Source organism: Camellia sinensis, chromosome 1 (genome assembly GCF_055761805.1).
Source record: "Camellia sinensis isolate YWXY chromosome 1, ASM5576180v1, whole genome shotgun sequence".
Taxonomy (NCBI): Eukaryota; Viridiplantae; Streptophyta; class Magnoliopsida; order Ericales; family Theaceae; genus Camellia; species Camellia sinensis.
In genome coordinates this window covers 251,456,123-251,480,767 of record NC_138961.1, presented here as the reverse complement: position 1 = coordinate 251,480,767, position 24,645 = coordinate 251,456,123, and the positions used below count along the sequence as shown (strand labels likewise).

Below are 24,645 nucleotides of genomic sequence, written 5' to 3'. Positions count from 1 at the left end.
AAGGCAAAAGTGCCCCTTCGGAGACGTCCGATAAAATTGGAACGATACAGAGAAGATTAGCATGGCCCCTGCGTAAGGATGACACGCACAAATCGAGAAATGGTCTAAATATTTTTTTGACTTTTTTCCCATTACAGTGTGTGCACCAAAAGTCAAACGGAAAACGATACGGCGGCGAACCGTTACCATTGAGTACGGCTGTGGACACGTAGCTCTTCTCGGAACCAAACAAAACAAATGGAGCCAAGAGAAGAGAACAAGAACACAGTAGTGTGTGAATTCCACCAATAGAACCGTTGAAGCGGAGAGCAGAGTTGAGGCGCTGCCTTACGCTTCTTCGATGGCATGTGTATCTCTTTCTTCTTCGATTGTGTTTCCTACGAGAGAATCGACTGTTTCTTTTGGATTGAATTTTGGGAATAGGAGGAGGATATGTTTGTCGCCTATTGGATTTGGGCCGATGAAGAAGAAGAATCGAAGAGTTAGGGTTTCTGTTTGCAGAGCTGCTGCCCCTGTTGCCTTTCGCAATCTAGATGCCGATGAATTCCGACATCCTCTTGACAAACAGGTGATTGGTCGTTGTTCATCTGATTCAAACTTTCTTCTTATCGTTGTCGTTTTTAACATCTTTGTTCATTTATATTTATATTTGATTTCGTTTTTTTTCATATTCTCTTGGTCCAGAATACGCTGATTCTGAGGGCAATTCCAGGGTTAAACGAGCTTGGGAAAGCCTTATTAGGTAATAAAATGCAAAGATGGTTTAGTTCATTGTTAGTTGCAAAGATGTTGTAACAGAGATTTTAGATGTATTGAATTTTATTATTCCTTTCTTTCTTTTAAAAAAAAAAAAAAAAATTTGTATTGGGTAATTCAAATAAGTGGACTAGATTGAGATACTATGCTTTGTGTTCAAGAGCTTCATTCATTTAATAGGCAATCGATATGACGGTTTTTTTTTTTATAATTTTAGACTTCTTGCAGTTTATTTTTGAAGCAAGTTGAATTTGATATGGTGTCAATGTGAGCACCAATCATTTTAATAAGTTCTAGTCTATTGACGGAGTTAATTGTTTCTGATTCTGGACTGATCTTTGAATTCTATGAAATCAAGTCTCATAATGCCCTCTGTCTCAGAACAAATAAACTAAAGTTGAAAGACGACTTTAGAAGTTTTACGCTGTGTTTGGTTGGGATTTCGGAAGGGATTTGGAAATGGAAAGGGGAAAGGGAGACGAAATGTGAATAAAATATACCTACATTTCACATGGTTTCACACACTTTTTCCCTTTTCTTTTCTAAATCCCTCTCCAAATCCCTCTACCAAACACAGTATTAAGGTTTAGATGAACGTCTAAATGAGAATCCTACACCTTTGTTATGAGCCTTGGTTTGCTGGAGTGTAAAGGTTGTGCCTCGAGACATTTTTCCATGTACCTCATGTCAAGTTGACCCTTGATTGATAATCCTCAAAAGTTGTACAAGACTATGCTACGGGGCATTTGGTCTAACAACATTGGCAAAAGAGTTTTGTTTTTGTCTCCGCTGAGCTGACAAATGCTGCCTGTTAGTGGAATGCTTAGAAAAGCACAGTCAAATTTTTCCTTTTTTTAGAACATGGTTTGTATTTTCCCCTTTGCTAGGCATGAGTTTCATTGTAAGTGTCACTTCTCAGTAGGTTTTGTTATTAAAATAGTTTATCTGGACATGTCACTGCAGGAACTGTTGCAGAGCAAGTCATGCTACTCGAGAATATAGGGACATCAGTTCTTGTTTCTAAAAATCAGGTTATTTGACACTCAATAAAGGACATTGTTCAGGAAGACAGATATCTTTGGATAAGGTTACATTATTTTTTATTGGATCCCTTCAGATTGCAAAAATATCCCCAATTACAACTGGATATTCTTTTGTTTGTTATCTTTCTATATGTATTGAAGGAGCTTTCCAGGGGTAAAGATCGCAATAATAGCTGTAGTATATTGATAAAATATCAGTGTCTTGTTATTTCAGAACATCTTTGCACAATATGTTGACTTAAGTTTCAATCAGGGTCTTTTTTTTTTTTTTTTTTGGATGACAGAAGCTGCTCTTGTGAATAGGGCTCAGTCATGCTTTGAAATTTGGAAGCCTATAGTAATTCTTGAATTAACTTAGTTAATTGAACATTCAGAAACTGTTCTAAATTGCCCTTACAAAACTCAAACGAAGATTTAGTTTGTTGATATTGTGTCTAATCATCATTCATCCTTATAATCTGTTTGAAGTAGATTTTAGTTCAAATCCTTGAACCTTTCAGGCATTGCCACTTTATGATGAACCTTCCACTTTCTGTGGCTCATTTGTAGTTCTGAGATAAGTAAAGGAATTGAGTTTGGACTGCTGCAGTGTTATGAGTCTATGGCTACATTTTCATTCGACGCCTGTTTCTTCCTTCATTAGTTTTGTTGCATGTGCATGCTACTGCTGAAGTCTGTAGGTTATTGCTGGAAATTTGTGTTAATGCATATAATAAGATAGTGGCATATGATAGTGGTGTTGGTGGTAGATAGTGGCATGTATAGAATATGATAGTGGTGTTGGTGGTAGATAGTGGCATGTATAGAATATAATAGTGGTGTTGGTGATAGATAGTGGCATGTATATAATATGATAGTGATAGATAGTGGTAATATATAATATGTAAGTGGCATATAATGGGTTATAATGATATTTGTAATATCTCCTATATAAGGAGTGTCATTTGGTCTTGTAAAATAAGAAGTTTTGAATATAACAGAAATATATTCCTTCTTCCTCATATTTTCGGAGTTCTTCTTCCTCATATTTTCTAAGTTGGTATCAGAGCTACAAAAAGCACAGCAGCCCTAAAACCGTCATAGCCATGTCGGAAGTCACGTCCGAAACCACTTCAACCCCTGCCGCTGCCATTCCGGTGAAAACGTCAAACTCTTACTCTGTCCAAATCACCACCATCCGCCTAAATGGTGATAATTTTCTCCGCTGGTCACATTCTGTCCGGATGTATATCCGTGGGTAAGGAAAGATCGGTTACATCACTGGTGACAAGAAGGCTCCTGCTGTTAATGATCCGCTGTTCGACAGTTGGGACGCTGAAAATTCCATGGTTATGACATGGTTGGTCAATTCCATGGAGGAGGATATAAGCTCTAATTACATGTGTTATCCTACTGCACAAGAATTGTGGGATAATGTTAGTCAGATGTATTCTGACCTAGGAAATCAATCTCAAGTTTTCGAATTAACTTTGAAGTTGGGAGAGATTTGTCAAGGAGATGATTCCGTCACCAAATATTTCAATTCGTTGAAAAGGTTGTGGCAGGATCTTGACATCTTCAACACATACGAATGGAAATCGGTTGACGACTGCAACCACCACAAGAAAACTGTGGAAGACAGCCGTATTTACAAGTTTCTTGCCGGCCTCAACATTGAGTTCGATGAAGTGCGAGGAAGAATTATTGGCAGACCTCCTCTCCCATCCATTGGCGAAGTATTTACCGAAGTCAGAAGGGAAGAGAGCCGAAGGAGCGTCATGCTTAAGAAAAAAGGTACTGGTGAATCAATTGAAATTTCTGCTTTAATTAGCGATGATGCGGCCAACAAGGCTGCAAATTACCAGCGCAGGTTTGATGATAAGCCACGGGTCTGGTGTGATTTTTGCAACAAGTCTCGCCATACACGCGAAACGTGTTGGAAGATCCATGGCAAACCTGTCAACTGGAAAAGCAGCAAACAAGGAGAGAAGAATTGTGGCTTTCCTACCGCTAATGAAGCCGATTCAGGTCCCTTCAACAAAGAGCAGATTGATCAACTCTTAAAGCTGATAAAATCCAACTCCTCATCCGGTACTCCTAGTGTTTTGTTGGCACAAACAGGTAGAAATCCTAAAGCCTTCTCTTGCCTAAACTTCTCTCCCTGGATCATAGATTCCGGTGCCTCCGATCACATGACTAGTTTTTCCCATTTATTTAGTACCTATTTCCCTTGTTCTGGTCATGACAAAATCAGAATAGCCGATGGTAGTTTTTCACCTATTGCAGGAAAATGATTTATTAAACTAACTGAGAAAATTAATCTCAATACTGTTCTTCACGTCCCCAACTTAGCCTGTAACCTTTTGTCTGTCAGTAAACTATCTAAGGATTCTAATTGTCGTGTTACATTTTTTGAATCCCATTGTGAATTTCAGGACCAGAACTCGGGGATGATGATTGGGCGTGCTAGGATGCTTAAAGGTCTTTACTACTTTGATGAAGTACCTGTTAGTAATAAAAAAGCTCAGAGCTTTAATAGTACTAGTTCAATCTCTGTTTGAGAAAAAATAATGCTATGGCACTATAGGCTAGGACATCCTAGTTTTCTTTATCTGAAACATTTATTTCCAGAATTATTTAAAGGGATTGATTGTTCTTCTTTTTATTGTGAAAGTTGCATTTTTACAAAATTTCATCGCTCTACTTATTTGCCAAAACCTTACCAGGCTTCCAAACCTTTTTATTTGATTCATAGTGATGTTTGGGGCCCTTCTAAAATCACTACTCTTTCTGGTAAAAGATGGTTTGTTACATTTATTGATGACCATACCCGCTTATGTTGGATTTATTTGATGAATAAAAAATCTGACGTGAAAAATTTATTCACAAATTTTTACAATATGATTGAAAACCAATTTCAAACCAAAATTGGTATTTTACATTCTGATAATGGAACAGAATATTTCAATGAGCAGTTGGGTGAGTTTTTGGAAAAAAATGAGATTTTTCATCAATCTACATGTCGGGATACCCCTCAACAAAATGGCATTGCAGAACGAAAAAATAAACATCTACTTGAAGTAGCACGTGCTATAATGTTTTACATGCATGTTCCTAAATATTTATGGGGTGAAGCAATTTTAACAGCCTTTTATTTGATAAACAGGATGCCTACAAAGGTGTTAACATACAAAACACCTTTCGATTGTCTCAAAACTTTTTTTCCTGACACGAGGTTGTTTTCTGATTTACCTGCCAAAGTTTTTGGATGTACTGCTGTTAAAACCTATCACCTACTTCACCCACTAAACCTAACCCACTACACCACTACCACCTCACCTACTCCACTAAACCTAACCCACTACACCACTACCACCTCCACTTTACCTACTCCATCTACCACCTACTACCACCTCCTCTTCTATATATAGGAATCATTGTAACATTCAAAAAATCAATCAATATGATCAATCAATAATACATTAATTTTTTAACATGGTATCAGAGCAAGGTTAAGAACTTAGTATTTTTCGCTTCACCGGCGGGCGGCAACCTCACCTTGGCCGCCCGCCGGACCTCAACCTAGTCCGCTAGAATCTTCTTCACCACCTTCACAACGGAGCTCCGTGCCGGTGCCACCACCTTCCTCACCATGGCAGGAGCTTCAGCAATCATTCTGTTGTCGCGTCGCTTTCGATTTCAGATCTGTGTTGCCTTCATCCTCCACCATCAGATGGAGTAGATCCTCTTTTTCAACTAAGGTTTGACACCTAGTTGACGTATGTGATTCTCTATCATTTGTGGCCACAGCCTATCTTAGATCTGTGACCACCTTTGATCGAAAAATGATGATTGACATTAGGAACAAACTGCATTCAATGTAAGCCGCAGCTCCCTTCAGCTTTTTCAGCTTCAATCAGCCGGCACATAATCAGTGGGAAAGGTGTTGCTGGTATAGGAAATAAGCATGCAAGTCTTGCCAACAGTTCCATCGCCATGGGAAGTACATGGCTGTGGCTGTTCCAAACAGATTCATCTCATCTCTCTCTCTCATCTTTGATGTGGTGCCCAAGGATGTCAACACTGCTGTGTTGTTTTTGAGAAGAGTCAGAAAACTTGCATCGAAATTCCTCTCTCTCACTTTACTTTTTCAAACCCACAACTCCTTTTTTCTTTCACCACATGATCCCCTTTCTTTTCTTTTCTTTATTTTCCACTTTCAAACCCACAATCCTTTTTTTAAATCAACCCACTCAACTTTCTTTTATTTTAATATATATCTATACATATATATATATGTTTATTATAACATATTGCACAGACTCACAAACCCATTTTCTTTTCTTCTTTTCTTTCTTTATTTATTTCTTTCTTTTCATTCCTTTATTACATCTATACCCATATCCATCATCACACTCTTTCTTTATTTATTTTATTTATTTCTTTTAATCACCTTTTGCACCTCCCTCACCGACTCCCTCACCACAAAATAGAATTTTTATTTATTTATCTTATCTTTTTTTGTGTTCCATTTTTCACAATAAAAAAAAAAAAAAAAAAAAAACAAAACACAAAAAAAAAAAAAAAAAAAATGTAGCTTTGCACACCAAACCATATTTTATTCATCTCAGGGATCAACCCCGATCACAATTTTACACACACACAAAAAAAAAAAAAAAAAAAAAAACCAAAACACAAACACCCAAAGATTTGTTTTCTTTTCTGCCGATGGCCACCCACCGACCTCACTTCTTCGCCTATTCCGCCGGTCTTTTCTTCTTGCCTCCGTCCTGGGCGGTCCTTGACGGTGTTGCCTCCGTGTTTCCCACTCCACTGGGCACGATCACTACTCCCTGCTCCTCCACTGCAGCATATGGTGGCCCTCCAAATCGGAACATCACGGTGGCCTTCCGCTTCAGCTCCTTATTTTCTGCTTTTAGCACACTTATCTCTGCTCGCGCATCCTTATACATGCGTTGGAGCAGAGCCAGCTGGGAGTTTAACTGTTGCACCTCATTTGTCCTGCTCTGCAGCCGGTGCGACAAGTTTGTGACCGCAGTCATGGTTTCCACACATGACTTCAGAGTATACTGATTGGCCTCAATATCAGTTTGCACTGCCATTTTTTGCTCCACCGACCGCATCGGAAAGTTCAACGGAGCAAAACTAGAGGTGTTTGGTTGAGGTTCACTGGCCACCGCACCAGTTATTTCTCTTGTGGACTCGTTCAGTTCTGGAAAGAGCGTGAGCAGACCACGGGAAGAGGAGGCCATGTTCTGGGTAGCTGGACGGGAAGAAGAGGCCATGTTGCTGAGTGTTTCAGAGACGGGTTGGTTACAGATTATTACAGAGTTTCTCTCTCAGCAAAGGAAGAGTTTTTTCAGCGGATTTTCAGAAGTTTTTTGTCTGCCTCAGCCTCAGCATCAACCTTGGTTAAATAGCCAAGGCAGCCACGCGTATCGCGCGCCACTTGACGACAAACGGGCGCGCCAGCCAAATCACTCACGTGCCTCGTCATCATATCTGGCACGCCTTTTTATGGATTGGGCACGCCTTTTGATGGCACGCCTTTTGAAAGATTGGGCACACTTTTTGAGGGTGCGACTTTTTAGGGGTCCGACAAGACTCTGTAAACTGTCCCGACATTGATTCCGGTTAGCTCCTTTATGGGTCCGACAAGACTCTGTAAACTGTCCCGACATAGATTCCGGTTAGTTTCTACAAGGGTCCGACAAGACTCTGTAAACTGTCCCGACATAGATTCCGGTTAGTTTCTACAAGGGTCCGACAAGACTCTGTAAACTGTCCCGACATTGATTCCGGTTAGTTTCTACAAGGGTCCAGCAAGACTCCGTATACTGTCACAACAACTGTCACAACATTGTCTGCTACAACGGTCCGACATGACCCCATAAACTGTCTTCTGCAACGGTCCGACATAACCCCATAAACTGTCTTCTACAACGGTCCGACATGACCCCATAAACTGTCTTCTACATCGGTCTGACACCGCCATCCCGTGTCCTCTACACCGTTATGACATCACCATACAGTGTCCTCTACAACGTTATGACACCCCCATACAGTGTCCTCTACAACGTTATGACACCACCATACAGTGTCCTCTACAACGTTATGACACCACCATACAGTGTCCTCTACAACGTTATGACACCACCATCCAGTGTCTTCACCAATGGTCTGACACGACCATACAGTGTCTCCTATCCTCTTTTATTTTTATGTATTTTCTTGTTTTGTTACTCTCTCCAAACTCAAGTTGGTTAGTTCCTATCCCCCTTGAGTTTGCGGGGGGCTGTTAAAACCTATCACCTACTTCACCCACTAAACCTAACCCACTACACCACTACCACCTCACCTACTCCACTAAACCTAACCCACTACACCACTACCACCTCCACTTTACCTACTCCATCTACCACCTACTACCACCTCCTCTTCTATATATAGGAATCATTGTAACATTCAAAAAATCAATCAATATGATCAATCAATAATACATTAATTTTTTAACAACTGCCTATGTTCATGTTCCTAGTCAATTTCGTTCAAAACTTGACCCCCGTGCTATAAAATGTGTTTTTTTGGGTTATTCCTCAAACAAAAAGGGGTATAAGTGTTTTGATCCTCAAACCAAGAAATTTCATGTGAGTATGGATGTGTCATTTGTGGAAACAAAATCCTATTTCCCCAACACTTCTCTTCAGGGGGAGACAAGTGGAGTAGAAGACCGTTTTTGGGATATTTCTATCCCACCCCCCAATGTCATTTATCCTACACAAAAACCACCTCTGTTTGATAATGATCACTTAGGAGAACCAAGTTCTATGGTGCCTAGTCAAGAAGATTCTTGTTTAGGGGGAGAAGTACTACAAAATGATCTAAATCCTGAGCTTCAGGTTTATACTAGGAAGCGATTTCATCTGAGGAATAATGACCCGAATGTCCATCCTAATGATCCGAATGTCCACCCGAGTTCTGGCATCGAAATTTTAGGTAATCCTATTCCTTCTATTTCCGACCTTGATGTTCCTATAGCAATTAGGAAAGGTGTCCGAAATTACATTAAACATCCTATTGCAAATTACCTCTCCTATCAAAGATTGTCTAAAAACCATAGAGCTTTCACATCTAGGATTTCACACTTGTTTGTTCCAAGGAATATACAGGAAGCATTGGATGATCCGAATTGAAAATTAGCAGTCATGGAGGAGATGAATGCTTTAAGGAGAAGTGGTACTTGGGAGATAGTTGATCTACCCAAAGACAAGAAAACAGTTGGGTGTAAATGGGTGTTTACGATAAAATGTAACGCAGATGGAAGCGTTGAGAGATACAAGGCGAGACTGGTGGCTAAAGGCTTCACTCAAACTTATGGGATCGACTATCAGGAGACGTTTGCTCCTGTTGCTAAAATAAATTCAATCAGAGTACTGTTATCTCTTGCAGTAAATTCAGATTGGCCTCTACATCAACTTGACATTAAAAATGCATTTCTCAATGGTGATCTTGAAGAGGAGGTGTTCATGAGCCTACCGCCGGGATTTGAGCAGAGACTTGGAAGCGACAGAGTATGCAGATTGAACAAGTCATTATACGGACTCAAACAATCACCAAGAGCATGGTTTGAACGCTTTGGGAAGGCAGTTATCAGTTGTGGCTTCTCGCAGAGTCAAGCAGATCACACAATATTTTATAAACATTCAAAAAACAGTAAAATTGCAATTTTGATTGTTTATGTTGATGACATCATTTTAATTGGTAATGATGAAGCAGAGTTAGCAGCCCTCAAAGAGAAACTCGCAAAAGAATTTCACATTAAGGATCTGGGAGCCCTCAAGTATTTTCTCGGAATGGAATTTGCAAGATCCAAGGAAGGTATATTCGTTAATCAGAGAAAATATGTTCTTGATCTCCTTGGAGAAACAGGTATGCTTGGTTGTAAGATGCTGGAGACTCCGATCGAGCCTAACTTGAAGTTACAAGCTGCTAAGGCTGAAGAAGTCAAAGAGAGGGAACAATATCAGCGACTTGTCGGGAAATTGATTTACTTGTCTCATACGCGGCCTGATATTGCCTTTGCAGTCAGCATGGTAAGTCAGTTCATGCAGTCACCAGGGGCAGAGCACTTTGAGGCCGTTTATAAGATCTTAAGATATTTGAAAGGAACTCCAGGGAGAGGCTTACTGTTCAAGAAACATGGACATCTTCAAGTTGAAGTATACACAGATGCAGACTGGGCAGGAAGTGTTACAGACAGGAGATCAACATCCGGATACTGCTCATTTGTAGGTGGGAACCTAGTTACATGGCGGAGTAAAAAACAGAATATGGTAGCTAGAAGTAGTGCAGAAGCAGAGTTCAGAGCTGTTGCCCATGGAATCTGTGAAGTAATGTGGATTAAAAGAATTCTTGAAGAATTAAAGCTTTCTCACCCGACACCTATGAAGGTCTATTGTGACAACAAAGCAGCTATATCTATAGCTCATAATCCAGTTCTACATGATCGCACAAAACATATAGAAGTGGATAAACATTTCATCAAGGAGAAAATCAATGCTGGCATAATCTGTATGACCTACCTTCCAACAGGTGAACAATTAGCTGATGTGCTAACGAAGGGACTACACAAGAAGCAATTTGATAAGCTGACTAGCAAGCTGGCTATGGAAGATATCTTCAAACCGGCTTGAGGGGGAGTGCTGGAAATTTGTGTTAATGCATATAATAAGATAGTGGCATATGATAGTGGTGTTGGTGGTAGATCGTGGCATGTATAGAATATGATAGTTGTGTTGGTGGTAGATAGTGGCATGTATATAATATGATAGTGGTAGATAGTGGTAATATATAATATGTAAGTGGCATATAATGGGTTATAATGTTGTTTGTAATATCTCCTATATAAGGAGGGTCATTTGGTCTTGTAAAATAAGAAGTTTTGAATATAAGAGAAATATATTCCTTCTTCCTCATATTTTCGGAGTTCTTCTTCCTCATATTTTCTAGGTGTTATGTTTTGAGGTTAGATGTGTACTGGAAAATTGTATTATATATGCTCTTTTAAGTTTATTAATGTGTTGTATCTCAGCTTCCTGAACTTCATCAATTAATGGTTGAGGCTGCGGATATTCTGAACATTGAGGCTCCTGACCTTTATGTGCGTCAAAGTGCTGTACCCAACGCATACACCCTAGCTGTCAGTGGTAAAAAGCCATTTGTTGTTGTTCATACAAGTCTTGTGGAGCTTTTGACACGAAAGGAATTGCAGGTCTTCACTCTTTCTTTCTTTCTCAGGAATGTTTTAATGCTACCTTCTTTGGTAATAAATTATATTAGATCTCAAATGTTTTTGTCAGGCAGAATTTCCATACATTATGTTTTCTCAACCATGAGCTGTACTTCTTTTGTCGTTTTTCATTTTGCATATGCTTTTTTCATGTAATTTTTTTTAAAGTTTCTAATATGTTTGGTATGATACACTGCTATTAAGATTTGTTGTTTAATATTTATAATAGGCTGTTCTGGCGCATGAGTTGGGTCACTTGAAATGTGACCATGGTGTATGGCTGACAGTTGCAAATATTCTTACTCTTGGGGCATATACTTTACCTGGTAGGTGTTTTGGTCTCTCTCTCTCTCTCTCTCTCTCTCTCTCTCACACACACACACACACACACACACACACACACACACATGCACGCAGAGGTTTTTTTCTCAAGGCTTTGTGAGAATGTGTGTGAGCAAATTGAGGTGTTTTTTTTCCAATCTCATAGCTAAGATTGATAATGCCTGCCCTCTGGAGTGGTGTATGATTGTCAGACAGTAGTTCTGTTCTGTTAGTTTGCATTAAATGCATAGTGAATACTTTCTTTATCTCTTCAATAAAAAAATGCATATCCTGCAACTGGCAGTATGTCTAAGACTCCATGCAATGGACTGTGACCCACATTACCTGCCACGTGGCCTGCATCATTCACCTGGAGGGCGCTGGCTCCACATCACGAGGCATGGACCTTCTCGGTGCCTTGCTTCAGCTAGGGCCCTTGCCTTGCCTCACCATGACTTGGCTCATGAATAGCACTCTAAGCAGCATAGCCTCCCTAGGTCTTGTATGGTGCCTTGGTCATGCGGCGCCCAAGCAACTCATCACTCCTGCATGGGATTACATGTGTAAAATAAGTTGAGAGAGGGTTGAGAGAGTGATATTGAAAGAGAACTCTGTTATTGAAACTATATTCAGAAACCAAATAGAGGCTCCATAATATAGGAGTTGGATACAAAACATCATTATGATATAATTCAATATAATAAGGAAAAGGAGGCCGAAAGAAGGCGGGCGACTGAAAGCAGGGACAAAGAATGACAAAGAATCCTATCTAGCTAGATGTATGACCATTATATACATACTATAATATATTAACATATTATATTAACAATTATATTAATATGTTAACAGCCCCCCTCAAACTCAAGGAGGACAAACATCAACCAACTGGAGTTTGGAGACAAGTTCAACGAAGCGGCCAGGAGAATGAGCTTTGGTGAAGATATCAGCAGGTTGATCAGCAGAGGAGATTGGATGGAGATGGACAGTACCACGAGTGACGTGTTGACGAATAAAATGACAGTTAATCTCAATGTGCTTGGTGCGATCATGAAAAACATCATTGTGAGCAATTTGAAGAGTACTTTGATTGTCACAAAAGAGGGCAGTAGCGCCAGAGGGGGAAACATCCATGTCAGCAAGAAGCCAACGAAGCCAGAGAAGCTCCTGAGTAGTCTCAGCAAGAGCACGATATTCGGCCTCGGTATTGGAGCGAGCAGTAAGAGATTGTTTCTTGCTGCGCCAAGAAATAAGAGAATCACCCAAGAAAAAGCAAAACTCGGTAGTAGAGCGGCGGTCAGTAGGATCCCCAGCCCAATTAGCATCGGAAAAAGCACGAAGCTGGAGAGAGGAGCGGGCGGAATAATGAAGTCCATGAAAACCTTTGAGATAACGAAGGATACAAACTAATGCAGCATAATGAGGGGTACGAGGAGCTGACATAAACTGGCTGACAATATGAACGGCATAGGCAATATCAGGACGAGTAACAGTGAGATAGACAAGGCTGCCAACCAGCTGACGATATAGGGTAGCATCAGAGAGAAGAGTGCCATCAAGAGGTGTAAGACGACTCTGAGGCTCCAGGGGAGTGGAGGCAGTCTTGCAAGCCGTAAGACCAGCGCGGGTGAGAAGATCAGAGGTACACTTAGCCTGAGAGAGAAAAGACCCCGTGGAATCATGGAAGATTTCAAGACCCAAGAAATAGCTGAGAGGACCAAGGTCTTTCATCCTGAAATGATGGCTAAGAAACGGTTTAAGGCATAGAATACCATCAAGATCGTCACTGGTGATAATTATATCATCCACATAAAGGAGAAGCAAGGTGGTCCCTTGAGCAGTGTTCCGGATAAAAAGAGAAGTATCATAAGAACTGGAGGTGAAACCACAGTCATGAATAGTAGAGCTGAACTTGGCAAACCAAGCGCACGGAGCTTGTTTGAGACCATATAAAGCACGCTGAAGTTTGCAGACTTTATAAGGTGGATAAGTAGACCCAGGGGGAGGTTGCATGTAGACCTCCTCAAGAAGAACACCATTAAGGAAAACATTTTTCACATCCATTTGATAAAGATCCCAGTGTCGGGTGGTAGCAACCGCAATCAGGCTGCGAACAAAGGTGAGACGAGCAACAGGAGCAAAGGTCTCCTCATAGTCAATACCATATTCTTGGTTGAAGCCTTTTGCAACAAGGCGGGCTTTGTAGCGCTCAATAGATCCATCAGAACAAGTTTTGATTTTGTAGACCCATTTGTAACCAATGGCAGTCTTGCCAGGAGGAAGATCAACAATGCCCCAAGTGTGAGTTTTGTCTAAAGCCTGCAATTCATCAGTCATAGCTTGCTGCCAAAGAGGATTAGAGCGAGCCTCACGATAGGAGGTCGGTTCATAAGTAGAAAAAGCAGTAGAACCAACATAAAGTCACGAAGACGAGTAGAAGGTTGGATTACCCGGTGTGGTCGAGTAGAGGCAGGAGGAGCCAGAGGGAGAGACTCACCAGGAGGGGAGGATCCCGAGGGAGCACGAGCAGGACCATCAGAGTTAGCAGGTGCATGGGACAGACCAGTAGGCAAGGCAGTCTCGAGAGAGGCTGGCAGGGGCGGTGGAGTAAGCTCATCAGAGAACTCGAGAGAGGCTGGCAAGGGCGGTGGAGTAAGCTCATCAGAAAACAAATCCGTGGAAGGGTCAGTAAAAAACAGAGAGGGTGAGGGAACGGACAAACGGAAGAGAGAGAGAGAGAGGAAAACATTTTGTGTTCCCAAAAAACTACATGACGAGAGATACGGAGTCGCTGGGAGAGAGGATCCCAACAACGATACCCCTTGTGTTCAATACCATACCCTAAGAAGCAACAAAGGCGAGAACGTGGTTCAAGTTTGGTACGTTCATGAGGTTGGAGAAGAACAAAACAGGCAGATCCAAAGACCCTAAGGTTGGTGTAAGGGGGACGGGTGCCATGCAGACGCTCATAAGGAGTGTGATTATGAATGACAGGTGTAGGGATACAATTGATAGTGTAAGCAGCAGTGAGAGCTGCCTCTCCCCAAAAATGTTCCGGACAAGAGGAAGACAGAAGGAGAGCTCGAGTAGTGTCGAGAATATGTCGATGTTTCCGTTCAGCATGTCCATTTTGTTGAGATGTACCGGGACAGGAATGATGAGGTTGAGTACCATGACTCTGAAGAAAGGAAAGAAAGTCAAAATTTTTATATTCCATGGCATTGTCGGAGCGAAAAAGCTTAATATTTTTAGAAAATTGTGTTTTAACCATTGCAGCAAAATTGTAATAAAGTTGTTTGAGCTCAGAGCGATTTTTCATAAGAAACAACCATGTAAAACGGGAAAAATCATCTATAAAAACAACAAAATAGCATGCGCCTCCCATAATAGGAGTAGGAGAGGGCCCCCAAATATCAGAATGAATGAGATCAAATGGTGCAAGAGAAACAGAGTCACTTTTATTAAACGACAAAGCAGGTTGTTTAGCAAGTTGACAGGACACACAATCTAAAACATCATAACTTACATGACCTAAATGACCACTGGAAATTAAAGATTTTAAACGACCAACAGAAAGATGGCCTAAACGACAGTGCCAAAGCTGAAAAGGAGATAAAGGAGGAGCAGTGGTAGGAGCTGTGATCTGAGAGGAATCTGGAACATGAAGATGGATGAGTTCGTAGAGACGTCCATGCCTACGGCCTATCCCAAGAGTTTGCCCCGTCCGAGGGTCCTGCACCAAACAACCAGTATGGGAAAAGGTAACAGTTAGACCATGCTCACATAATTGACTAATGGAGATAAGATTTAAAGTAAAAGCAGGCATAAGATAGACATGGGATAAAGATAAGTGAGAGGTTGAAACAGAACCAACATGACTTACAGACAGAAGAGACCCATCAGCAGTATGGATAGAAGGAACATGAGGAGTAGAAGAGAGAGGAGTAAAAATAGTAGGGTCAAAGGTCATGTGATTACAACAAGCGGAAAAGTACCAAGAAGTGTTACCTGCGGTGACAGATAAAGCAGTAGATGGAGGAGTATCGGAATTCTGCCAAAAATGTTGAAACATGGCTTCGACATCGGTTTGAGAGAAGACTGGAGTGGAAGGGTCTATAGGGACAGAGGAAGGTAAATCCTTTGAGGCAGCAACAGCAGTGCGTTGAGCAGACATTGGTTTGAACGGAGTCCCAGAACGGTGAGAGTGGCTGCGAGAAAAATTCCCGATGGAAGGACCATTGCGAGAGGCATGGGCGGGATTGCGGAAGCAATCTTGCTGGAGATGACCAGGGCCAGTCTTGTTGCAAAACCGACAAAGACGAACTGGACAATTAACCAGAAGATGAGTTGACAGAAGATTGCGGTTGTGACAGTAATTGCAGGCAGTTGACCTCTGTGGTGAAGGTGGGGAAGGAGAACTTCGAATCTGGGGAGTGGCAAGAACAGAGTCCACAGGGTGCGGATGGAGAGTACCAAACCTGGTTTCCTCTAACAGGAGTTCAGAAATTGCTTGCTCAAAAGTGGGTAAAGGAGTGCGATGAAGGAGAGATGATCGTACTGGCTCAAAACGGGGAGTGAGAGCCACGAGAAACTGAACCAAGCGCTGTTGGTCACGGTAAGTAGTAAACAAGGCAGCATCCTTAGTACAATCCCATGGAGGTTCAGAAAGAGCGAGCTGATCCCAAACATAATACATTTGGGAGATGAAATCATTAATGTTCTGAGTTGTATCTTGGCGCATACGGTGAAGATGACTCAGAAGCTGATATTGGTGAGCAAGGCCAGTAGTCTGATAGCGTTCTTGTAAAAAATCCCAGATGGCCTTGGCGGGAGAGGAAACAGAGTCAAGTTGGAACCGACCAAACTGAAGGCTGATAGATGTAATAGAAGTATTGCGAAACCAAGTGATGATTTGATAGTTTTTACTATCCCAATCTTCCAGTCGGTCGACATATTTGGCAGCGGAGTCCGTGGCAGCGGAATCCGCGGTCCCATGAACGGGTTTGCACACATCCCCAGTGATGATGCGCCAAAGTTTCTTTTCTTTGAGGAAGCCAGACATAGCTTGTGCCCATAGGACATAATTAGTCCCGTCAAGAATGACGGAAATAGGGTGGTTAGAGGAGTCCAGGCGATCCATGAGAGAAAAATAGCACAATTGAGGTAGAATCTGAAAAAACCGAGGTTACCAGTGAATTCAGATGGTCAAAATCAATCGAAAAAGGAGTGAATGGACCAAAAATATGACCAGAAAGGCAGAAAATGGATTAGTCAACGAATCTGGTCAAACAAGGATGATGCAAGGCTGATGTCACCGGCGCGACGCACGTTAGCATAGAGGTGCGCAGTGCACGTTAGTAGGGGAGAAACACGCGGCGCACGGAAGCAGCCAGGGCTGACGTCAGAAACACGCGGCTCACGTTTGCAGATGAGGCCGTGGCGCACAATAGCACCGGACAGTGTAGGAGGCGCGTAGAGCGCGTCTGAAACGAGGAAGCGCGTTGCCTAATGTTTTGGCGGCGCGTGGAGGCGCGTGAAACTTCAGATGATGATGAATTTGGTGGCGTTGGCTTCGTCGTGAAGAGACGAAGGTGCTGGTGTTGTCCAATCTGTATATTAGGTAAGGACGAGATACGCAGCAATCTGCCAAGAAAAAAAAATGTGATGCAGCGGAAGAAGAGACTTAAGAAAAACACCTGTGCTCTGATACCATGTAAAATAAGTTGAGAGAGAGTTGAGAGAGTGATATTGAAAGAGAACTCTGTTATTGAAACTATATTCAGAAACCAAATAGAGGCTCCATAATATAGGAGCTGGATACAAAACATCATTATGATATAATTCAATATAATAAGGAAAAGGAGGCTGAAAAAAGGCGGGCGACCGAAAGCAGGGACAAAGAATGACAAAGAATCCTATCTAGCTAGATGTATGACCATTATATACATACTATAATATATTAACATATTATATTAACAATTATATTAATATGACTTAGAAAATATGAGGAAGAAGAACTCCGAAAATATGAGGAAGAAGGAATATATTTCTGTTATATTCAAAACTTCTTATTTTACAAGACCAAATGACACTCCTTATATAGGAGATATTACAAACATCATTATAACCCATTATATGCCACTTACATATTATATATTACCACTATCTACCACTATCATATTATATACATGCCACTATCTACCACCAACACCACTATCATATTCTATACATGCCACTATCTACCACCAACACCACTATCATATTCTATACATGCCACTATCTACCACCAACACCACTATCATATTCTATGCATTAACACAAATTTCCAGCACTCCCCCTCAAGCTGGTTTGAAGATATCTTCCATAGCCAGCTTGCTAGTCAGCTTATCAAATTGCTTCTTGTGTAGTCCCTTCGTTAGCACATCAGCTAATTGTTCACCTGTTGGAAGGTAGGTCATACAGATTATGCCAGCATTGATTTTCTCCTTGATGAAATGTTTATCCACTTCTATATGTTTTGTGCGATCATGTAGAACTGGATTATGAGCTATAGATATAGCTGCTTTGTTGTCACAATAGACCTTCATAGGTGTCGGGTGAGAAAGTTTTAATTCTTCAAGAATTCTTTTAATCCACATTACTTCACAGATTCCATGGGCAACAGCTCTGAACTCTGCTTCTGCACTACTTCTAGCTACCACATTCTGTTTTTTACTCCGCCATGTAACTAGGTTCCCACCTACAAAGGAGCAGTATCCGGATGTTGATCTCCTGTCTGTAACACTTCCTGCCCAGTCTGCATCTGTGTATACTTCAACTTGAAGATGTCCATGTTTCTTGAACAGTAAGCCTCTCCCTGGAGTTCCTTTCAAATATCTTAAGATCTTATAAACGGCCTCAAAGTGCTCTGCCCCTGGTGAGTGCATGAACTGACTTACCATGCTGACTGCAAAGGCAATATCAGGCCGCGTATGAGACAAGTAAATCAATTTCCCGACAAGTCGCTGATATTGTTCCCTCTCTTTGACTTCTTCAGCCTTAGCAGCTTGTAACTTCAAGTTAGGCTCGATCGGAGTCTCCACCATCTTACAACCAAGCATACCTGTTTCTCCAAGGAGATCAAGAACATATTTTCTCTGATTAACGAATATACCTTCCTTGGATCTTGCAAATTCCATTCCGAGGAAATACTTGAGAGCTCCCAGATCCTTAATGTGAAATTCTTTTGCGAGTTTCTCTTTGAGGGCTGCTAACTCTGCTTCATCATTACCAGTTAAAATGATGTCATCAACATAAACAATCAAAATTGCAATTTTACTGTTTTTTGAATGTTTATAAAATATTGTGTGATCTGCTTGACTCTGCGAGAAGCCACAACTGATAACTGCCTTCCCAAAGCGTTCAAACCATGCTCTTGGTGATTGTTTGAGTCCGTATAATGACTTGTTCAATCTGCATACTCTGTCGCTTCCAAGTCTCTGCTCAAATCCCGGCGGTAGGCTCATGAACACCTCCTCTTCAAGATCACCATTGAGAAATGCATTTTTAATGTCAAGTTGATGTAGAGGCCAATCTGAATTTACTGCAAGAGATAACAGTACTCTGATTGAATTTATTTTAGCAACAGGAGCAAACGTCTCCTGATAGTCGATCCCATAAGTTTGAGTGAAGCCTTTAGCCACCAGTCTCGCCTTGTATCTCTCAACGCTTCCATCTGCGTTACATTTTATCGTAAACACCCATTTACACCCAACTGTTTTCTTGTCTTTGGGTAGATCAACTATCTCCCAAGTACCACTTCTCCTTAAAGCATTCATCTTCTCCATGACTGCTAATTTCCAATTCGGATCATCCAATGCTTCCTGTATATTTCTTGGAACAAACAAGTGTGAAATCCTAGATGTGAAAGCTCTATGGTTTTTAGACAGTCTTTGATAGGAGAGGTAATTTGCAATAGGATGTTTAATGTAATTTCGGACACCTTTCCTAATTGCTATAGGAACATCAAGGTCGGAAATAGAAGGAATAGGATTACCTAAAATTTCGATGCCAGAACTCGGGTGGACATTCGGGTCATTAGGATGGACATTCAGGTCATTATTCTTCAGATGAAATCGCTTCCTAGTATAAACCTGAAGCTCAGGATTTAGATCATTTTGTAGTACTTCTCCCCCTAAACAAGAATCTTCTTGACTAGGCACCATAGAACTTGGTTCTCCTAAGTGATCATTATCAGACAGATGTGGTTTTTGTGTAGGATAAATGACATTGGGGAGCGGGATAGAAATATCCCAAAAACGGTCTTCTACTCCACTTGTCTCCCCCTGAAGAGAAGTGTTGGGGAAATAGGATTTTGTTTCCACAAATGACACATCCATACTCACATGAAATTTCTTGGTTTGAGGATCGAAACACTTATACCCCTTTTTGTTTGAGGAATAACCCAAAAAAACACATTTTATAGCACGGGGGTCAAGTTTTGAACGAAATTGACTAGGAACATGAACATAGGCAGTACATCCAAAAACTTTGGCGGGTAAATCAGAAAACAACCTCGTGTCAGGAAAAAAAGCTTTGAGACAATCGAAAGGTGTTTTGTATGTTAACACCTTTGTAGGCATCCTGTTTATCAAATAAGAGGCTGTTAAAATTGCTTCACCCCATAAATATTTAGGAACATGCATGTAAAACATTATAGCACGTGCAACTTCAAGTAGATGTTTATTTTTTCGTTCTGCAATGCCATTTTGTTGAGGGGTATCCCGACATGTAGATTGATGAAAAATTCCCTTTTTTTCCAAAAACTCACCCAACTGCTCATTGAAATATTCTGTTCCATTATCAGAATGTAAAATACCAATTTTGGTTTGAAATTGGTTTTCAATCATATTGTAAAAATTTGTGAATAAATTTTTCACGTCAGATTTTTTATTCATCAAATAAATCCAACATAAGCGGGTATGGTCATCAATAAATGTAACAAACCATCTTTTACCAGAAAGAGTAGTGATTTTAGAAGGGCCCCAAACATCACTATGAATCAAATAAAAAGGTTTGGAAGTCTGGTAAGGTTTTGGCAAATAAGTAGAGCGATGAAATTTTGCAAAAATGCAACTTTCACAATGAAAAGAAGAACAATCAATCCCTTGAAATAATTCTGGAAATAAATGTTTCAGATAAAGAAAACTAGGATGTCCTAGCCTATAGTGCCATAGCATTATTTTTTCTCGAACAGAGATTGAACTAGTACTATTAAAGCTCTGAGCTTTTTTATTACTAACAGGTACTTCATCAAAGTAGTAAAGACCTTCAAGCATCCTAGCACGCCCAATCATCATCCCCGAGTTCTGGTCCTGAAATTCACAATGGGATTCAAAAAATGTAACACGACAATTAGAATCCTTAGATAGTTTACTGACAGACAAAAGGTTACAGGCTAAGTTGGGGACGTGAAGAACAGCATTGAGATTAATTTTCTCAGTTAGTTTAATAAATCCTTTTCCTGCAATAGGTGAAAAACTACCATCGGCTATTCTGATTTTGTCATGACCAGAACAAGGGAAATATGTACTAAATAAATGGGAAAAACTAGTCATGTGATCGGAGGCACCGGAATCTATGATCCACGGAGAGAAGTTTAGGCAAGAGAAGGCTTTAGGATTTCTACCTGTTTGTGCCAACAAAACACTAGGAGTACCGGATGAGGAGTTGGATTTTATCAGCTTTAAGAGTTGATCAATCTGCTCTTTGTTGAAGGGACCTGAATCGGCTTCATTAGCGGTAGGAAAGCCACGATTCTTCTCTCCTTGTTTGCTGCTTTTCCAGTTGACAGGTTTGCCATGGATCTTCCAACACGTTTCGCGTGTATGGCGAGGCTTGTTGCAAAAATCACACCAGACCCGTGGCTTATCATCAAACCTGCGCTGGTAATTTGCAGCCTTGTTGGCCGCAGCATCGCTAATTAAAGCAGAAATTTCAATTGATTCACCAGTACCTTTTTTCTTAAGCATGACGCTCCTTCGGCTCTCTTCCCTTCTGACTTCGGCAAATACTTCGCCAATGGATGGGAGAGGAGGTCTGCCAATAATTCTTCCTCGCACTTCATCGAACTCAATGTTGAGGCCGGCAAGAAACTTGTAAATACGGCTGTCTTCCACAGTTTTCTTGTGGTGGTTGCATTCGTCAACCGATTTCCATTCGTATGTGTTGAAGATGTCAAGATCCTGCCACAACCTTTTCAACGAATTGAAATATTTGGTGACGGAATCATCTCCTTGACGAATCTCTCCCAACTTCAAAGTTAATTCGAAAACTTGAGATTGATTTCCTAGGTCAGAATACATCTGACTAACATTATCCCACAATTCTTGTGCAGTAGGATAGCACATGTAATTAGAGCTTATATCCTCCTCCATAGAATTGACCAACCATGTCATAACCATGGAGTTTTCAGCGTCCCAACTGTCGAACAGCGGATCATTAACAGCAGGAGCCTTCTTGTCACCAGTGATGTAACCGATCTTTCCTTGCCCACGGATATACATCCGGACAGATTGTGACCAGCCGAGAAAATTATCACCATTTAGGCGGATGGTGGTGATTTGGACAGAGTGAGAGTTGGACGTTTTCACCGGAATGGCAGCGGCAGGGGTTGAAGTGGTTTCGGACGTGACTTCCGACATGGCTATGACGGTTTTAGGGCTGCTGCGTTTTTTGTTGCTCTGATACCAACTTAGAAAATATGAGGAAGAAGAACTCCGAAAATATGAGGAAGAAGGAATATATTTCTGTTATATTCAAAACTTCTTATTTTACAAGACCAAATGACACTCCTTATATAGGAGATATTACAAACATCATTATAACCCATTATATGCCACTTACATATTATATATTACCACTATCTACCACTATCATATTATATACATGCCACTATCTACCACCAACACCACTATCATATTCTATACATGCCACTATCTACCACCAACACCACTATCATATTCTATACATGCCACTATCTACCACCAACACCACTATCATATTCTATGCATTAACACAAATTTCCAGCAATATGTTAACAACATGTGATACATCTAAGGCATATCACATCTACCTACCTCTGTCACTTCTTGGCACAACCCTTGAGGATGAGCTGACCTCCATTTCCCAACTCTTCTATAAAAGGAGGTCTCCACCTCGATAGAGAGACACCCCACCTTCAGTAGAGCTCACTCTCCCACACCTACATGTTAGAGGCTTCTTCCCCAGTGCCACTCTCTCTATTAAGGTTGTCTCAGCTCTCTTTCCCTCTCCACCTCTGGCGATCCTTCTCCATCTTTGCGCCTACCATGATTCCTAGAGGGCCCATGGTCTGCCCACATCACCAACATCCGTCAACGTATTGTAACTGAATATAGTGCTCATGATTGGTTGTGAATGTGAATCATAGTTTCTAATGATCTTGTTATTTACAGGGCTTGGTGGGTTGATAGCTCAGAGGTTGGAAGAACAACTATTTCGTTGGCTCCGAGCAGCAGAGCTTACTTGTGATCGTGCAGCCCTTCTTGTTGCTCGAGACCCAAAGGTACACAAAATTTGTAAATAAGGCGAGTAGCTTCTTTGTTGTGTACAATTTCGCTTATTAATCTTGTTTTTAATTTGATGCTCCTACAAGAGGTGGTCATGTCCGTTCTCATGAAGTTAGCTGGGGGCTGCCCATCTATGGCTGATCAACTAAATGTGGATGCATTCTTGGAGCAAGCTCGTTCTTATGACAAAGCTTCTTCAAGTCCAGTTGGGTGGTATATAAGGTAAGCACGGCCTGTGCTGAGCAGCTGAGAGTAGCTATATTAACTTCTTGGTGCAGATGCCTAACCAATTCATTATGTTCAGAAATGCTCAAACAAGGCAACTTTCACATCCACTTCCTGTTTTACGTGCTCGGGAGATTGATGAGTGGTCAAGGAGTCAAGAATATAGAACCCTTCTGTGCCGTGCAGTACAGATCAACCCCGTTCAAAAAGCTTAGCATTTTGTTGAGGACAAAGTTTGAAAACTAATGCAGCTCGAATACTTAAATGGTTAGCCTTCCAAATTACACAATTTGCCTTCTCAAATTACAGGTTACAGCTCATGATGCACAATCACTAGTGTATTTTGTTTTGGTGCTTATTCAGGTCTCCTCAACTTCAATACCTTTTGATATGTTCTCTTCTTGTTCTCTGTCTCGGACCACTACTGCAAGGCCAATGGAGTGCAGGAGATGCTGTGGATTTGATATATACTTGTACTTTCGGTGAAAATATTGAATTTCCAATGAATGTAAATGTACCATAGGGAAATAGTACTTTACTAGGTTTTGTTGGTCATTCTATACACACTTGTATACACGTTACAATACTATACAGTCGTGAAATCTGTTTATATGAATCTAGTTGTGCAAGGCCAATATATATAAGTTTATACTTTAAGGCCATGTTTGATTCACAACACTAATAGTGAAGTATTAATAATCCCATCAAATTAGTGTGGTATTAACTATCCCATCCCTACCCCATTACTAATAATCCTACAAATTTGTTGGATTAATTATCCATTGGATTAATAATCCTAAACCAAAATGTCAAAACAAACATAGGATGATTGGGCCCACGGATTAATAATCCTAATCCCATGCTTTAATCCTTCCAATCAAACATGCCATAATAGTTATCTGTTGTTTATAATGCCAAAACACTGACGATCATGTTTTAGTGAAAGTATCCAAGCTATCTGAATGCCATGCGTTGACCCAAGCATTTGAGTACTGCTAAATGAATTTTAACTTGTGGCAGACTGATTGTTGGAACTTATTCACTAACATTTGCTCAGAAAGACCTCATCAACCACAGGACTATCAGTAGAAGAAAATTACTGTATGAATTTGAATTCTGTCCATCAGAAGCCCTCAAAACCACATTATTGACCATAGAACACCCCATCTTTAGTGTGGGTTGCAGTATAACTCAGAAAACTAATCGAAGTTAGACCTCTTTATGCCTTGAATGTTACACAGATTTTTTTAATTTTCAGTTTCATTGGACAGTACCTAAATCTTCACCTCAAGTGAACCGATGGGCTTGGGGATTGAAATCAGAATATGTTGTTAGGCTTTGGAAGACAATGTCGACAGACTCTCCAACTCCCCAAGTAGTGACCATGGCTTTCCCGTGTCTGCTTCCCATATTCAACACTAACTCT

At 40.8% G+C, this 24,645-nt stretch overlaps 2 protein-coding genes and 1 non-coding gene across 3 annotated transcripts; all 3 read left to right on the top strand.

Annotated features, from left to right (window-relative positions):
* The first annotated feature begins 11 nt into the window (after window positions 1-11).
* Window positions 12-114, top strand: LOC114256922 (U6 spliceosomal RNA). The gene has a single exon (XR_003627351.1). It is a non-coding gene; the product is annotated as a U6 spliceosomal RNA (small nuclear RNA).
* On the top strand, window positions 31-23,876 carry LOC114256369 (Peptidase family M48 family protein). Its single transcript, XM_082902361.1, has 9 exons — window positions 31-568; window positions 685-742; window positions 1,720-1,787; window positions 10,891-11,070; window positions 11,318-11,414; window positions 22,881-22,990; window positions 23,083-23,216; window positions 23,299-23,486; window positions 23,583-23,876. The coding sequence occupies exons 1-8, from the start codon at window positions 341-343 to the stop codon at window positions 23,432-23,434; spliced, it is 1,011 nt and encodes a 336-aa protein (XP_082758487.1). The 5' UTR covers window positions 31-340; the 3' UTR covers window positions 23,435-23,486; window positions 23,583-23,876.
* Window positions 2,635-4,441, top strand: LOC145806182 (uncharacterized). Its single transcript, XM_082902374.1, has 2 exons — window positions 2,635-3,899; window positions 4,214-4,441. The coding sequence occupies exons 1-2, from the start codon at window positions 3,125-3,127 to the stop codon at window positions 4,246-4,248; spliced, it is 810 nt and encodes a 269-aa protein (XP_082758500.1). The 5' UTR covers window positions 2,635-3,124; the 3' UTR covers window positions 4,249-4,441.
* Window positions 23,877-24,645: the final 769 nt, after the last annotated feature.

Bases quoted from the DNA above. Each gene is read 5' to 3' on its own strand.
- LOC114256369 (XM_082902361.1), top strand. From the start codon at position 341: ATGGCATGTGTATCTCTTTCTTCTTCGATTGTGTTTCCTACGAGAGAA. The intron at 743-1,719 runs GTAATAAAATGC...ATGTCACTGCAG, and splicing joins GCTTGGGAAAGCCTTATTAG to GAACTGTTGCAGAGCAAGTC. The intron at 11,071-11,317 runs GTCTTCACTCTT...TATTTATAATAG, and splicing joins TGACACGAAAGGAATTGCAG to GCTGTTCTGGCGCATGAGTT.
- LOC145806182 (XM_082902374.1), top strand. From the start codon at position 3,125: ATGGTTATGACATGGTTGGTCAATTCCATGGAGGAGGATATAAGCTCT. The intron at 3,900-4,213 runs GTAGAAATCCTA...TGTGAATTTCAG, and splicing joins TGTTTTGTTGGCACAAACAG to GACCAGAACTCGGGGATGAT.